Source organism: Acartia tonsa, chromosome 5, assembly GCF_053477335.1.
Source record: "Acartia tonsa isolate MP-2025a chromosome 5, ASM5347733v1, whole genome shotgun sequence".
Taxonomy (NCBI): domain Eukaryota; kingdom Metazoa; phylum Arthropoda; class Copepoda; order Calanoida; family Acartiidae; genus Acartia; species Acartia tonsa.
In genome coordinates this window covers 36272100-36288980 of record NC_137264.1, presented here as the reverse complement: position 1 = coordinate 36288980, position 16881 = coordinate 36272100, and the positions used below count along the sequence as shown (strand labels likewise).

Sequence of the window (16881 nt, the reverse complement as noted above, 5' to 3'; positions counted from 1 at the left end):
AATACATGATTTTTCAGTATGAATTATGACTGGTTCTAATCCAGCAGGTATTAATCAGATTCGAAGCCACGCTGAAAACAAATTTATATTGTTTACTTTGGCAAGCAGATTTACTTATAATGATTATAGAGATGCCACGATTTCTAGATTTTATTTAACTGTTTCTGAGAATTAAATCTGACATACCTCTCACGTATGGGCCCTCAGATGTCAAAACTTTATTTTAGTGTTTGGCCAAAATGACTTAGCAATTGTATCTGTAAGTACGTCTAATAACATCCTTTGCTATTTTTAAAATCCTAGAAAATTTTTTTTGCAAGAAAATTGCATAAATTCGCAACCTTTTTTAGAACCACTACATAACTCGAGTTTTAAAACTTTTTATATAAAATCCTTTTTACAAAAAATATCAATAATTACTTAAAATTAAACCTGAAAGAAAAAAAATCTCATTACACGTGTTAATTTGCATGTTTTAGGTCTTTTTTTGAGGAAAGTATAACTTCCACATTTTTGACAATAATATATTTTTTTAACATTTCAAAGTAAAATATAATAAAACTTAAACGATTTTTCTTGAATTATCAGTTGAAAATTTCATCAAACATGCAATTTAAGTGATGAAAATTTAATAAAATAATTTTTAGAATGTTTAGAATTACCAATTTTCTACATTTAAAACAAAATGTTAACATAATTTAAAAACATTTTAACATATAACTTCAAAAATCATTAACATTTTATAAAAAGATGTTTCAAAAAATAAATCATTAAAAGGTATTAAAATGCATTTGAAATTACTTAAAATTAAAACGAGAACATCTTTTTACACTGTATTCTATGTAATAGAGTTTAAATGACATGATTAGTGAATGAAATATTTCCTAAACTCATTAAGCCTTTTTGTGACTATATTAAAAATAATTTATTTTGTTTTATATTGCTTTTTTATTCAAATATTTGACAAAATTTTCCCTACGTCAATAAAACAAAGTCAGTTTTTTACTGTTTCCAGGTTTTTCTTTATAATTATAACAATTAAATATAATATAAATCTTCATTATCTTTTATTTGAATTATCATACACATTAAAATGTAAAGTATAAGCTAGAATAGCACTTTTTTCAACGAATATTTTAATGACATTATATCAAAATAATTCCTCTTAAATATCACACAACATATGATTGGGAAGTATAGCCATTTCTTGGAGGTATAATATTTACAAAAATACCATTAATTCTGTTTTTATCAGAAGTTAAAAAAATTGAACAATTCTAAAACAATGGTTGGCTGTCTAGATATTGAGTACACTAAGATTACGTCTCTGTTCTATTAAAATAACGTTGCAAAAAGAGGGGTTCTGAAAGTAATCTACCTAATTTTTTTTAAAGAACCAACAAGTACTGTCAGTATCTTTTTTCTTGTAATCTAGCAGACAATCAAATCATAACACAATTTTCATGATAAAATATTCAGGTTTCTACTTCACATTTTAAAAAATATACTGATCAATAAAATGTTCAAAATTTTACTTTGTACTAATTGACAAAATATGTTGTAATTCTTATTTTAAAGTTACATTTTTATCCCTGACAAAATCATAGACGACTTTTAAAGGCATCTTATCTAAACTTTTTGAAGAAAAACTTAAAAACGTTAATTAAGTATGAAAACTATTTTCTTCGATTTTTCTGAAGTTATTATCGCATTCTATGGGTTTTTTATTATCATTTACTTATATCGAAAGTGCCAAACATTGTACCCTAACTTATTCATTTAATAAAAAACCAGCCGTGCTCTATATCAACAATCAGAAGTTACGTACGAAATGTAGAAAATACACATCTATCAATAAAAATCACTTATATTTCTTAAGAAAATAAAAAAAACGGTATCCTCGGAAGTAAATTATTGAGAAAACTTATAACACAAAAAGTACTATCTGACAGAATTTTTTTTGCAACAATAAGAGCCACTTCTATAGCAATTAAATCTAAAATTAAAACTTGTTGGGATTTTTAAAAGCGAAGCTTTTCTATAATTAGGGTCGGTCCGTACGTCCGTCCGTCCGTACGTCCGTCCGAGATAGATAGCTTTGATTCGTTAATTTGGGCATGTTAGAATTGTCCTATCGATTTCAAACTTTGCATGATGATTCCTGTAGTAGTTAGGTACGATTTAGAAAGCGTAGCAACTCTATAATCATTACCAGAATGTCCGTATGTTCATTTTAAACATGTTGATTTTTCTACTTTTTTAACAACAAATTTTTATGTGATCTAATTATCCGTTTGACCTGATTTTTGGTATATTGATTCCTGCGACAACAAAGAACAATAGTATAAGCAAAGCAACTCTATAACCAAGTCCTAAAATGTAAGTATGTCCAAAACATTATCCTGTATCAAGCAGTTTTTCAACAAATTTACTTACAATTTTGATTCGACTCTTTCGATACTTTTATATTCTGATTATTCAGTTCAAACACTAGACAAGTGTTAATGTCCGTTTGTCCTACCGTTTCAGTGCTTCGCTTTTATGGATGTTGTCATCCTTGTTTTATTTGTAATTTCTAGCAAATATAGAACGCCTAGATACCTTATCAGTAAATGAATTAATAAGAACACAGCGCAAGAACATTCCGGATATCTTATTAATTGAAAGACGTACACATTTGCAGTTGCAGTTATTTTTTCCATTTCAACTATAACTGATAAGTCAGCTAAAAATAGTTTAATTTCTTCGGTTGAAGTTCATAATATCGTATTTGACTGATCTCTATATTTACAGTACGTCTAGAGTAATAAATCTATTTAATTTCATAAACAATTCAAAATTCAAATAATATTTAATTACAAAAGCTAAATAGAAGCAGAAATTTATCTGACGTGTAACATTGTTAAGTTGTCTGTCCAAGAATTAATGCAAATATTGCTGTAAGACTGAATTTAATCGCTGGACCGATTGGTCTCTGCTTTTCAGAGAATACACCTACTGTTCATACAATGATATTTGGCTTGTAGAAGGAGCAAGGTTAAGCTCTTTATAATGCCTATAAAAAAGTAATGTGATACAATAAAAATCACCAATGATAGGCCAATACACAGACTAAATTACCAATGGCAGGCCAGTATACATTTTAATTGATCTATGGTAGGGAAGTATGACGTCATTTTTATAGGCACTATACAAAGCTTCGAGCAAAGGTCCTTGTTAAAAAGTAACAACGAATAAACAAACTATAAAGATAATATGTATTATTGAGAAGCTGCACTCCAAAAAAAAATGTCCGTCAGACAGCCAACATTCATAAATGGATAGTGGACCAAATAATGCCATTTCTCGCGGTCGTAGCGGTCATGCGTCATGTTGAAAGGATGAGGCAAGTTTCAGATCCCAGATTTCGCGATTTGAGAAAAAATTTTCTTTATATCATAGCGAATTAAATAATCTTGCAAGCATCGCTTTTGTCAAATAGAGAAAAAAATGTAAATCAAGTAGCGAAAACTGAGATCTGAAATTTGCGTCACACTTTCTACATGAGGCATGACGGTGTATGACCGGGAAAAAAGACATTATTTTGTCCACTATCCATAAATGGCATTTGAAAACCATTCAACTGTGGGTTTTAATAATGGATAGAAGAATATGTTTGGGGAATAGGTGTGCACCAAAAACTATAAAACTTACACGCCAATTTTACTGATAAATTCAGGAAGGGGGGATAGAAATAAGAATAGAAAGGTGAAAAAGAATTACATAAGGGGACCATGGACAAAAAATTATACTGGTCCCTAAAGATAATAAATATGATCTCACATTTTTGTGATTGGGGTGTACAAACTAGTAGAGTCCAAACTTTTCAACCAATAAATACTGTACAGAAGGTGTAATTTTGTTTTTCATTATTTGGAATATACATCAATGTAACGTCCTTTACTCACTGAAAAGTAGAAAAATAGAGGTTATACTCTGAATTATTAAAAACAAGACATTAAAAAATCTGTTGTATTATTAAAATACTTTGGGGGAATATAAATATTGAATTAGATTATGGGTTGAGATAACAGAGAGTTTGGGCACATAAACTATTCTTGACTCTTTAATCATAATGGGTGTATTACACATCCCATCAAATAAATTCACATACATTTTTAAAACAGAAGCTTTTCTAAAATTAGGGACAGTCTGTCCGTAACGGGTAGCTCTTTATTTAGGCATGTTAAATTGTCCTTTAATTATTTGTTCTTTTATTCTGCCCATTAAAGACATATCTGTAATACAAAGTAGCTTACTGTCTGTCCGTCCGCCCCTTAAGATCTCGGTAACCACTGAACCGATTGAATTATACTCTTCAGGGAATATATATACTGGTCCTGTGTTGGTTTTAAGCTATTTTCTTTGGGGGTGGAACAAAAATTTCCCGTAAGGATTAGAAGCACTCATAGAACAAATTTTTTTATAGAAAGGCAGAGCCCCTAGATGCCAGGGGCGAAGCCGCTAGTAATATACATACATAAACAATTATAATATTGAATAATTATAAAGGCTTCGTGATTTTCTAGTATTTTTCATATCCTTCTCTCTCTTTCTTTCTCCTGAGGTGGAGTCTTAAAAAAAATTTGCCCCACTAATCGCTTAGTTGGGCAAAATTGTATTCGTGAAAAATCCTCCAAAATCACATAAAAAATCTTATGTTAATTACCCTTCTATGATTTTGTTTAATTTTTGTAGATTTTTAATGTGATTTTGGTGGATTTTTCGCGAAAACCATTTTCCCCCACTAAGCGATTAGTGGGGCAAATTTTTTTTTTAAATCCACCTCTGCTCTTTTTATCAACACTGAACATATGACCCATAACTCCTTTGTTACCAATATTTTTTTTTCTGCTTAGCATCTTATGTATGTTACCATCCTTGTTTTGTTAGTTTTAATACAAAATGTCAATATAACACTTTAAATAATTTTAAAACAAAGTGTTTTTTTTGTAGATGTAGCCAAGTGACTTCATCTCTATCCTCTATGAAGTGTGTCCCAAGAATGGTATCCCTACATTTGCTTTAGAGAAAAAATATTTTCTAGGTACGGTTTTCTTTCATCTTTTATAGGTTTAGATTTACTTTTTCGCCAAATCGGCTGAAAAAGGGGAGAGAGAGAAAAGACATGAATTATATTAGTTATCTATCACAGGATAATATAAACAGCTTTCCGCTGATATAAAAATTTACAACAACAAGATTTAAACCAGTTTTTTTAGCCCCAAGATGTCGAACGCACGGGCTTTTCAGTATGGCTGATAACCGGTTCTAATCCAGCGGATATCAATCGGTTTCTAAGCCATACTGCCAACTGGAATAAGAATTTCTACTATGCAACAACCAAAAAAGGGGCGAAACAAGAATAGCTAATGAAGAGAACGGAAGCTAAAAGAATGGTTGATGGAATTATTGGAGGGATTCAGCGTATGGATTAAGATCTGTGTTTTAGATACTGAAAAACATATTTGGTATGGGGAAATTGCTGCGTCAGAGGAGAGAGAGGGATGGGAATAAATGGGATATTAATCAGGGATCTATAGGGATAAGATAATGGTTGATAAATTGATGTACATCCCCATTAATGATACACGTAATTAGTGCTTCTGTAGATAACAATTATTGGCTAAAAAGCTTGGAAACTTCGCTTCTGAATCAACCAATCAATATTCATGAAAAGTCCCCAAAGTTATTAAACTAACGAATGAGAAAACTTTATCTTAGAATCTTGGGGACTAGTGTAATAAACAGCCCAATGTTCCCTTCTTCCCTGGATATTAATAAAAAGGAAGAAGTGGTATAAATGTTAAGGATTAATAACAGCGTTGTCAACTTAAAATTAGAAATAAAACTTCACAAAAAAAGTCAAGCAAATTTATACTAATTATAAATTAAAGTAGTGTAGCTACCCTATAATATATGCAAACAAAATGTGAATTCGTTAGTATGTCAGTGTAATTCTCAAATATACAAACAAACTCTATATATTCTTCTTTCGGACAAAATTGTCTTTTTATTAATTTTAATTCTATTTGCCAAATATGATGTTTTATATTCAAATCAGCTGGTTATTGCTGGGATAATTAGTTTTCCTTAAAAATTCTAGTACTGTATTTATCTTTTTTTTTGGTTTGATTGTCATTAAAGTTTGCGGGAACGGTGACATAGTAATTTGCTGTGGGAATATTCTCTGATTAAAGAAATGTATATTATCTATAACACAAAGCAGAATGATGTCTCTCTGTCCGTCTGAAGCTTGAGAACTCACCAACCGCTGAAAAAATTGGGCTCTACTTTTCAGGGAATATAAATACTGGTACTGTGGTGTTTTTTTCTGATGGGACCCCCTCGCCCCCCCCCCCAAAAAAAAATCCCAAAAATATTTATTTTAATTTTTTTTGTAAACAAAACTATTCAGGAAGTATAGATACTGGTCCTGCGGTGATTTTAAGCTGACGGAAAGACATTATTCTCTGTATCCTATATAATATAATGTGATGATAACAGAGATATCTGTACTAATATATATATATATCCATTATCCTATCTCTGTATCCTATATAATATGTTCTGATGATAACAGAGATATCTGTACTAATATATATATATATCCATTATCCTATCTCTGTATCCTATATAATATGTTCTGATGATAACAGAGATATCTGTACTAATATATATATCCATTATCCTATCTCTGTATCCTATATAATATGTTCTGATGATAACAGAGAAATCTGTACTAATATATATATCCATTATCCTATCTCTGTATCCTATATAATATGTTCTGATGATAACAGAGATATCTGTACTAATATATATATATATCCATTATCCTATCTCTGTATCCTATATAATATGTTCTGATGATAACAGAGAAATCTGTACTAATATATATATATATCCATTATCCTATCTCTGTATCCTATATAATATGTTCTGATGATAACAGAGATATCTGTACTAATATATATATATATCCATTATCCTATCTCTGTATCCTATATAATATGTTCTGATGATAACAGAGATATATGTACTAATATATATATATATATCCATTATCCTATCTCTGTATCCTATATAATATGTTCTGATGATAACAGAGATATATGTACATATATATATATATATCCATTATCCTATCTCTGTATCCTATATAATATGTTCTGATGATAACAGAGATATATGTACTAATATATATATATATCCATTATCCTATCTCTGTATCCTATATAATATGTTCTGATGATAACAGAGATATATGTACTAATATATATATATATCCATTATCCTATCTCTGTATCCTATATAATATGTTCTGATGATAACAGAGATATATGTACTAATATATATATATATCCATTATCCTATCTCTGTATCCTATATAATATGTTCTGATGATAAGAGAGATATCTGTACTAATATATATATCCATTATCCTATCTCTGTATCCTATATAATATAATGTGATGATAACAGAGATATCTGAACTAATATATATATCCATTATCCTATCTCTGTATCCTATATAATATGTTCTGATGATAACAGAGATATCTGTACTAATATATATATCCATTATCCTATCTCTGTATCCTATATAATATGTTCTGATGATAACAGAGATATCTGTACTAATATATATATCCATTATCCTATCTCTGTATCCTATATAATATAATGTGATGATAACAGAGATATCTGAACTAATATATATATCCATTATCCTATCTCTGTATCCTATATAATATGTTCTGATGATAACAGAGATATCTGTACTAATATATATATCCATTATCCTATCTCTGTATCCTATATAATATGTTCTGATGATGAGAGAGATATATGTACTAATATATATATATATCCATTATCCTATCTCTGTATCCTATATAATATGTTCTGATGATAAGAGAGATATCTGTACTAATATATATATCCATTATCCTATCTCTGTATCCTATATAATATAATGTGATGATAACAGAGATATCTGTACTAATATATATATCCATTATCCTATCTCTGTATCCTATATAATATAATGTGATGATAACAGAGATATCTGTACTAATATATATATATATATCCATTATCCTATCTCTGTATCCTATATAATATAATGTGATAATAACAGAGATATCTGTACTAATATTTATATATTATATATATATCCATTATCCTATCTCTGTATCCTATATAATATGTTCTGATGATAACAGAGATATCTGTACTAATATATGTATCCATTATCCTATCTCTGTATCCTATATAATATAATGTGATAATAACAGAGATATCTGTAATAATATATATATATATATATCCATTATCCTATCTCTGTATCCTATATAATATGTTCTGATGATAACAGAGATATCTGTACTAATATATATATATATATATATCCATTATCCTATTTCTGTATCCTATATAATATGTTCTGATGATAACAGAGATATCTGTACTAATATATATATATATATCCATTATCCTATCTCTGTATCCTATGTAATATAATGTGATGATAACAGAGATCCCAGGTTCTAATTAATACCATAAAAACACCTAGGTTTTACCGTAACCGTGGTAAAAACACTTTTTGTGGTACTCCGAGACGCTTTTTACCAGCGATTTTTACCACAATTATCGGTAAAATTTTACCAGATTTCCGGTAAAATATTACCATTTTAGGACGCAAATTTATACCAGATTTTGACCAATTTTTACCACTTTTTTGGTAAAATTTACCGCAAATTTCTGCAAGATTTTACCGAAAAAGTGGTAAAACTGTTCAACACCTGGTAATATTTTTGCCCTAAATTGGTAAAATTTTACCAGAAATAGGGTAAATATGGTAAAAATTTACCAAAAATTGTGGTAAAAACGGGTGGTAAAAATCACGAGAAAGTGGTAAAAAACGACCTTAATTATAGAAAAACATCGCTTGTAGGTATAAATCGCAAAAATAAAAAAAAATTGTTTTCATTTTTATCTTTATTGATTGAAACAACACTTAAACATATTTTTCTTGATTCTACTGCTCTGGCCGCGAAAACTGTTGCGCAACCTCCTGGATTTGCTGGGCACCGGCCCCATTCGACCTCGTATCACTGATATTCAACCTGGAATAAAATTGCTCATTAGTTAATTAGATAATTACAGGGATATAAAGGGATAAGACAATGGCTGATAAATTGATGTTCATCTCTAATGATGATACACATCGTTACCCCTTCTGTAGATTACAATAAGTGATTGAAATGTTAGGACACTCAACTTAATGAACCAACCAATAAAAAATCAATAAAAGTACCCAAGGTTGTTAGGCCAAAGAATAAGAAAATGTTATTTGAAAACTTTGGGGGCTAGTGTAATTTACAGCCCAATGTCCCATCCCTCCCTACTAAATATCTAATCTATAATACAAAGTAGAACGATGTCTGTCCGTCCGTCCGTCCGTCCCAAAGATAAAGCCTATACTCGCTGTTTACGCAAATGTGTCAGAACTTCCCCCCCCCCTTACTCTCACACCTAAATTTTTTCTTTTGAAAGCAAAAATAAAAGTGTGTAGGTTCGACTCCCCCTCTCCCCCCTCATTCATTTCCTACAGGCATCTTGACACGTGGCAAAAAAATCAGCAAACTTATCTAACTAAACATCTTTGAAAACGCAGAACGAGAAAAAATAAAGGGAAAGCTTACCTGGAAAACATAAGCAGTAACAACATCCCTGGCTAACAAGAACATGCTGTGTCCATACTACTCGGCATTACTGATTATATGCTTCACGTGGCGTATGGAGTCGTGGAACGCGGGGTCCTAAGTTATGGAGGATTAAATGAAGGAAGGAAGTGGACTGTTTATTACACTAGTCCCCAAAGCTTTATTTTCTTCTTCGTTGCTTTAACAACTCTAGGGACTTTTATTGAATTTTGAATGGTTGATTAATCAAGTTAAGTGTCTAAAGCTTTCAACAACTAATTATACTCCACAGAAGGGGTAATTTTGTGTATCATCATTGCTGATGTACATCAATTTATCCGCCATTGTCTTGTCCCTTTAGATCCCTGTCCCAAACAAGTACTAATATTAGATAAATTTAGACCTAAACCCCAGGCAGGGAGGGTAAAATATGGTGTAAATATCATAATGGTATCCAAAGTTTCAGAAACAAGTTTACTTATTCGTCAACTCAAAAACTTTGAGTACCTAATTTTTATTAGGTAAATCTTGATTTAATTTCAATACTTCGTCTTTTGTCCTATCCCATAAGAACCATGTTTCCCGTTGTGTCTACAGAAACGTAAATTATTTTAGTACAATCTTTTTTTAAACTTAAACAATATTTTACTTCGTCTTAAATCATTTAATAACCCATTCCTGAATAGCCTTGGTCCCTGGTCCACGTCTACCCGGGGAGGGTGGAGGTCCCCTGCGTCCTGGAGAATAGTCACCTGGTGGCCCTTTGGATGGGGGTGGTGACATGTACCTTGAATATTCAGATTAGTTTATAATAAGTAAATGTTATGTCGTTATCTATTAAAAATAACATATATCATCAAAATTCTAAAAAATACCTATTAAAAATCAAATTAGGTAAAAAAACTAGGTACTTTATGTCATTATTGAGAGGAGACAATGAACTGTTAATTTCATCAGTCCCAAAAGTTTTATTATAACGTTTTCTTATTCATTGGCTTAGGTAACTACTTTGGGGAGTTAATTAAATTTTGATTTATTGTTTCAATAAGTTGAGTGTTCAAACGTTTTTTAACCACTAATTTTATGTATCATCGATGTTGATGTTCATCAGTTTATCGGCCATTGACTTATCCCTTTACATCCCTGATATAAATTTGATTTTACCTTGGGGGTGGCCGACCTCTTGGTTCAGGTGAGTAATCCCTGGGTGGTGGGCCCCTACCGGGAGGTCCCCTCCTGGGTGACGGGGAATATTCTCTGTGGTGGGGGGGAGGAGGTCCGCGGGGGGGTCCTCGTGGCGACATATCCCTCATTGGCGGTGGGGGGCCTCTGTAACGTTGTTGTGGAGGGGAGTAGTCGCCCCTGGGGTGTGCCTCCCTTGTGAAGTAATGTGAGGGGGGTCCGTAGCCATCTCTCCTCTCATACCTGAAAAAATAAAAATAATTTACTTAAAAAGTTAAAATTCATTAAAAAAAAGGTTTTTAAAATTTTTTGATTGGTAGAAAAGGGAAGAACTAATAAAAAAGAGCATATCTAGGTAGGAAAGTTATTGTAATTTTAGAAAATCTTTAATAAAGCAATAAAAGAGATGGTAGGCATTTAAAGTTAGCAAATTTGGAAATTACACTAATATATTTTGTTTATATACTAAATTGTTTAAAGTAAAAAGGTTCTTTGTCTTTAGCTTAAGATTTCGATAACTACTAAACCGATTGAGTTCTCCTTTATAGGTAGGAAAGCTTCTCATATGACACGGAATGGTTTTAGACTATATTTCTGTCCCCTATCTATCCTTTTTAATACAGAGCCCCTAAATGCTAGGGCCGCAGCCGCTAGCAATATCTAAACTAATCTTAAAATTTAAAATTTTACCTTGGTGGAGGGGATCTACCACCCCCTCTGCCACCACGTCCTCTGAAACCACCCCTGTCCCCTCCACGGCCTCTGCCTCTAAAGCCACCCTTATCACCTCCCCTTCCTGTACAGCCACCTCTGTTATTTTTAAATGTTTTCATTTTGAAAAAAAAAATTCGATGATTTTTAGTAAGTATTTTGGAAGATTAATTTTAAATTTTTTTATCTTAGGTACTGCTGTTTTATTAGCGCAGCAACTTTATAACAAAACTGTACGTCAGTCCATGGCGAAATTACAAAAAATGCATTGCTTTTAAACGTTACATTTAATAAATAAGCCTACCTAAAGATTTTCTAACTTTTACTTTTTAAAACAAAAACTTTCCTAGAGTAATGTGGGGGGCTGCGTCTTTCATACCTATCCCCGCCCCCACCCCGGCCTCTACCTCTGTAAGAACTGCGCCCCCTATCACCTCCGCGTCCTCTATCACCGCCTCCGCGTCCTCTATCACCGCCTCCACGTCCCCTGCCTCGTCCCCGGGATATTTCCACTCTCAGCCGTTCACCGGCATATAATGTACCGTTCATTTCCTTAAAAAATAAAGTGAAGTAAAAATAACTTCAAGACCTGAAGTTTGTTTAATAACAATAAGGTAAAAATAAATCAAAACAATTCCCTATAACTTAAAAATACCTCCTACCCTTGTGGAATATTCTAAACCCTTCTTGATCTCCCTAAACCTAACTAAAAGCAGTAGTGAAAGTTTCAAACAAAAAATTCAAGTAATGAAAAGGTGAAGGCAAGCCTTGACTTTTAAGGGGGTGGCAACACCCAGCCATTTTGTTGTAAAGAAACCAAAATATTGTTTGTATTATTATACAGATCTACAAAGATAAATATAAGCTGCGAAACTTTTCTGTAACTTACTTCTTCAACTGCCCCCTATGTTTCAAATGCTGATCTGAGGTCTTGTTTCTTTACAATCTAAATAAAAGAATTTGTTATAATCAAAAACTATAGGTATGAAACTAAAAAAATACGACAAAAGTAGAAACCTTATACTTTTTAGCTAGACCAAAATAATCAGTAGGTAACAAGTTTGAAATAGATAGGACAATTCCTACATGCTTGAATTAATGATAATAGCTATGAGTTTCGTCCATACAGACCGGCCATCCAACACTAATTATAGAAAAGCTTCGCGTTTACAAAAAACATAATTCCCTTCCACAAAATAACAATGATAACGTTTATGAGAGTAAAGCTCTCAAATAAGACAGTGGGACAAACGGAATTTTGTTGGTAAAACTTCAAGGATTTAAAGGGATAAGGCAATCCCCGATAAATTGATCCACATCATTAATGATTATTAACAAAATTACATCTTTATAATTATAATTTTTTTTAAAATTTTTTTCAATTTTGTACCCCCCCCCCCCCCCCCCGACTACCGACGAACAACTATTTTAGGTTAGGTTAGGTTTTAGGCTAGGGAGCCGAGCGCTGCGGCTAGGCAGGCAAGTGGGCCGAGCGCTGCGGCTAGGCAGGCAAGGGGGCCGAGCGCTGCGGCTAGGCAGGCTAGGGAGCCGAGCGCTACATTTCTAAAAGGATAATACCACCTACTCTAATGAATGTAGAATATACGTGGATATTACGACAGGGGGAAAAAATTGTCGTTATTTTAGCTTGCTAACATGAAATTCGTTTATTGGTCAGTTTGTTCAACCAGTAGTAGGGTAAGGATTGGGTTTAAAGAAGGGGGGTATCTTTATTTTAGCCAGCTGTGAGCATCTCCTTATCAGAGTAAATGAAAATGTGGTACAACATCCCAGTAATAATATATAGATTATTTTTATAAACTTTAATGGAAAAAACATTAAAAAAATAATATACCTGTCTAGCTAACACTCTGGTAAGGGTTTCCATAGTCTTAAACCACTCCCGGATTAATTCTTCCCATAAAGTTAGTCCACTCAAAACCTAAAACAAACGAACTTATTTTGACAAGTAGAAAAGTTGGTGGAAAAATAATTCATCTAAATTAATGAAGCAAAAATTCGTCCCCAAACTTCATTTTTAATTCTTGATACAGATTTTAAAGGGTGGGGCTTAAAGGGTGTTAACTCCACTCAACCCGTAAAACCCCTTATTTGTTTCCCTTCAAAATTAAAAAAAAAATATATTAGATTACCAACCTCAAACCTTTGAAATCCCTCATTTTATCCCTCTTAAAATTAAAAGCTTGACGTACAATCAACCATTGGTTGTCTTTAGGACGATTGGCAAATAGATCTGATTCCTGTACTGTAGAACAAATAAAACATTATGGAATGGATATAGAATATACGTGGATATTGATGACAGTGGAAAAATTGAAGTCAATTTAGGTTGCTAACATGAAACTCATTCAATGGTCAGTTTGTTTATCCAGTAGGACGGGACGGAATGGAGTAAAGGGGGCGAATTAGGGTTATCGTCATTTTAGCCCACTGGGAGTTTTACTTTATTAGAGAAAATAAAAATCTAGTGTAACATCCAAGTAATAAAATATCTATTTCTGCAGGTTATCTTAATTATAGTATAGCTAACATTACCTCTAGAAACTGATCCCAAAGTTCACAGGACACAACAACATAGAGATTAGCCTTGATCCATGTGACAATGAGGGTCTGGAAGATGGCCTGGGTCAACCTTCCTCCAAGGGTGTCCTCCCTGATAAGCATAGATAACTATTAACTAAAGATCCAAGAACAAATTAAATATAAATAGGCTATTTTTATTTAAGTGTGTAGGTAGGTATAAAGTATACTTTTTATCTAAAAATGGTATTTTTGTCTCTGATTTTATTTATCGCGTCGTATTATAGACAGCTTTCCGCGACTGGTAAAATGAGAAATTTTCAGATCAATAGCAATTTTGTTAGCCCCGAGGGGCCAAAGGACTGGCCTAACAAAGCTGGTATTGATAATATAATTTCTAGACTATTGTTCATAGAAAATTGTCTGTAATACGTAATTTTTCAGTATGGCCCAGAACCATTTTTAATCCAGGGGATATTTATCGGTTTCAAAGCCATACTGAAAAACTCTTTGTTTAGGTCAAAACTACATTAATATCAATTTTTCTTTATTTTAGATTTAGTGTGCTGACTAAACAAACTAATTTCATTACTTCTTCTTTACAAGCAAAATGCTAGTGAATTTGTTCTTAAATACTTAAAGAAAATCGTAACTTCTCTATAATAATTATCTATGTGCCTGCGTCTTGGTGGTGTTTCTGTGAGGGTGAGTTGAGTTATCTGCAGCAAGATAAAGAGTAACTGCTCCCATGTTCGCCCGTCCATCTTTACATTCATTACCATAAACCTGACCAAAATAAAATTATTGTTAGATTAGGAATATCTATTTCTTAAATAAAATTAACAGGATGTCTTTCTGTACCATGTGAAAAAGTTTAATTTTAGCTATAATGGGAGAAAAAATCGGCGTTATCCTCTTAGAAATTTTTTTTTCAATTTTTTTCAATTTTGTACCCCCCCCCACCCCCCCCCCCCCCCCCCCCGACTACCGACGAACAACTATTTTAGGTTAGGTTAGGTTTTAGGCTAGGGAGCCGAGCGCTGCGGCTAGGCAGGCAAGTGGGCCGAGCGCTGCGGCTAGGCAGGCAAGGGGGCAGAGCGCTGCGGCTAGGCAGGCTAGGGAGCCGAGCGCTGCGGCCAGAGTTCATAGTTCGCTGTCGGGGGGGGGGGGGGGGGTACTCAAATTTTCAATATTGAAAAAAAAATTTCTAAGAGGATAATACCAAAAAATCAATTTAATGGACATTTTATATAATACGGAAAATTTCTTCCTTTCCCTATACCTTATAAAAATCGTCGGAAAAAGCCGTTTTTTAAGCAAACAAAAGCGCGTTTTGCTCTATCTGTGAGATATTATGAATAAGATAATGTTAAGATTTGATATTAAGATGAGAAAAATTTACGTTCACAGTCCCTTTAAAGACACAATACCTGTAATAATAATGTACAAACTTTTCAACCACTAATAATACCCTGGCCTTTCTAATTATAAGCCTAGGCAGAGCCATGCTGGTGATGCTAGCTCAAGCGTGTACCGTGGTTTCTGTAGAACTGTACTTCTGAAGCCAATACAGGGTTACGAAAGTTTAAATTGATGTTTTTTTTTTAATGTTAATATTAAATGTAATATAGTTTTGTAATGACATATAAAATATATATTCGATAGAATATAAAAAAATATAGTGCATTCAATATTAAAAAAAAATATTTAAATATATATATAGTTGTTAACCATATATGAACATATAATGAATCTATTTCCGGCCGGGTTCTTAAAAGATATTGCCGCGTTTTTTCGACATTTTTTACGCTATGAATAACAAGCGCGACATTCGCGAAATCTAAAAGAGTATACAATGATTTATTTAATTATTTCGCTTTTGATGGTACGGCCTTCATAGAAAAAAAAAAGATTATCTTCAATCCATTTTTGCTGCATATTAATTAATGCATCTTTTTAGAGCTGTGTTAGAAATTAGAAAAATTGCTAAAAAAATAATTTAAAATTCAGTATTTTTATGTTATATACTCTGTTTGAAATTCTATCGTCAACGTTCAATCAATCAATGTCTAAAAAACGCCGAAAAAATGTGGCATTCATCTTTTAAAAACCCATCTCGGTGGTATTTCCGGTTGGCAAAGACAACATAAATATAGAAATCATGAAACATTGTTGTTCCACAATTTTGCCACATTTTTAAACATCTTGCTTAAAAAAAATCTTCCTTGTAAATTCTACAAATTTAAATATTTAGAGAAAATTGAGTAGTAATTTACTTCTTGATTCAAAATATTTGATTAAATTGAATCAAAACTAATAATTATTTTTGGCACTCTATATTCAAATAATCATAAGCTTATCAATAGTGCGCATGCGCGCACAGAGGTGCCATAAATTTCAAAACTTAAAAATATAAGTTTTGTAGCGAAATTACTCTATAATTCGAAATCTCTGTCTTTCTTTTAGAAACATTCAGGGGAATATACGAAAGCTTATATTTATATTAAAGATGAAAAATCGATAAATTCAAATGCACACGGCACATCTGCCCCAGGACGGAATTAATACCATAAAAAAACCTAGTTTTTACCACTTTTATGGTAAAATTTTACCAGCCTATACGATTTAAAAGGTGGTAAAATTTTACCGTAACCGTGGTAAAAACACTTTTTGTGGTATAGCGAGACGCTTTTTACCA

The 16881-nt window shown here is 32.2% G+C and overlaps 2 protein-coding genes across 3 annotated transcripts; both read right to left on the bottom strand.

The window, feature by feature from the left end:
• Positions 1-9027: 9027 nt before the first annotated feature.
• LOC145320127 (uncharacterized) lies at positions 9028-12191 on the bottom strand. The gene is made up of 6 exons (XM_080162567.1): positions 12022-12191; positions 11622-11741; positions 10914-11174; positions 10430-10536; positions 9750-9868; positions 9028-9170 (listed from the first exon to the last, which is right to left on the bottom strand). The coding sequence occupies exons 1-5, from the start codon at positions 12189-12191 to the stop codon at positions 9807-9809; spliced, it is 720 nt and encodes a 239-aa protein (XP_080018693.1). The 3' UTR covers positions 9028-9170; positions 9750-9806.
• On the bottom strand, positions 12149-15851 carry LOC145319411 (ral GTPase-activating protein subunit alpha-1-like). 2 transcript variants are annotated; one of them, XM_080161536.1, is made up of 6 exons: positions 15718-15851; positions 14862-14969; positions 14199-14316; positions 13498-13584; positions 12532-12588; positions 12149-12194 (listed from the first exon to the last, which is right to left on the bottom strand). In XM_080161536.1, exons 2-5 carry the CDS (start codon positions 14963-14965, stop codon positions 12547-12549), a joined length of 351 nt encoding a protein of 116 aa, XP_080017662.1. In that variant the 5' UTR covers positions 14966-14969; positions 15718-15851; the 3' UTR covers positions 12149-12194; positions 12532-12546. The 2 variants fall into 2 exon arrangements, with proteins under 2 accessions (XP_080017662.1, XP_080017661.1); XM_080161535.1 differs by having other exon boundaries at positions 15614-15743.
• Between the last annotated feature and the right edge of the window lie 1030 nt (positions 15852-16881).

Bases quoted from the DNA above. Each gene is read 5' to 3' on its own strand.
- LOC145320127 (XM_080162567.1), bottom strand. From the start codon at position 12,191: ATGAACGGTACATTATATGCCGGTGAACGGCTGAGAGTGGAAATATCC. The intron at 11,742-12,021 runs GTATGAAAGACG...TAAAAATAACAG, and splicing joins CGGGGTGGGGGCGGGGATAG to AGGTGGCTGTACAGGAAGGG. The intron at 9,869-10,429 runs AGGAATGGGTTA...CCTCCATAACTT, and splicing joins ACCAGGGACCAAGGCTATTC to AGGACCCCGCGTTCCACGAC.
- LOC145319411 (XM_080161535.1), bottom strand. From the start codon at position 15,690: ATGGCTCTGCCTAGGCTTATAATTAGAAAGGCCAGGGTATTATTAGTG. The intron at 14,970-15,613 runs GTATTGTGTCTT...TATTTTGGTCAG, and splicing joins TTTGTACATTATTATTACAG to GTTTATGGTAATGAATGTAA. The intron at 14,317-14,861 runs GCACATAGATAA...TATGCTTATCAG, and splicing joins GAAACACCACCAAGACGCAG to GGAGGACACCCTTGGAGGAA.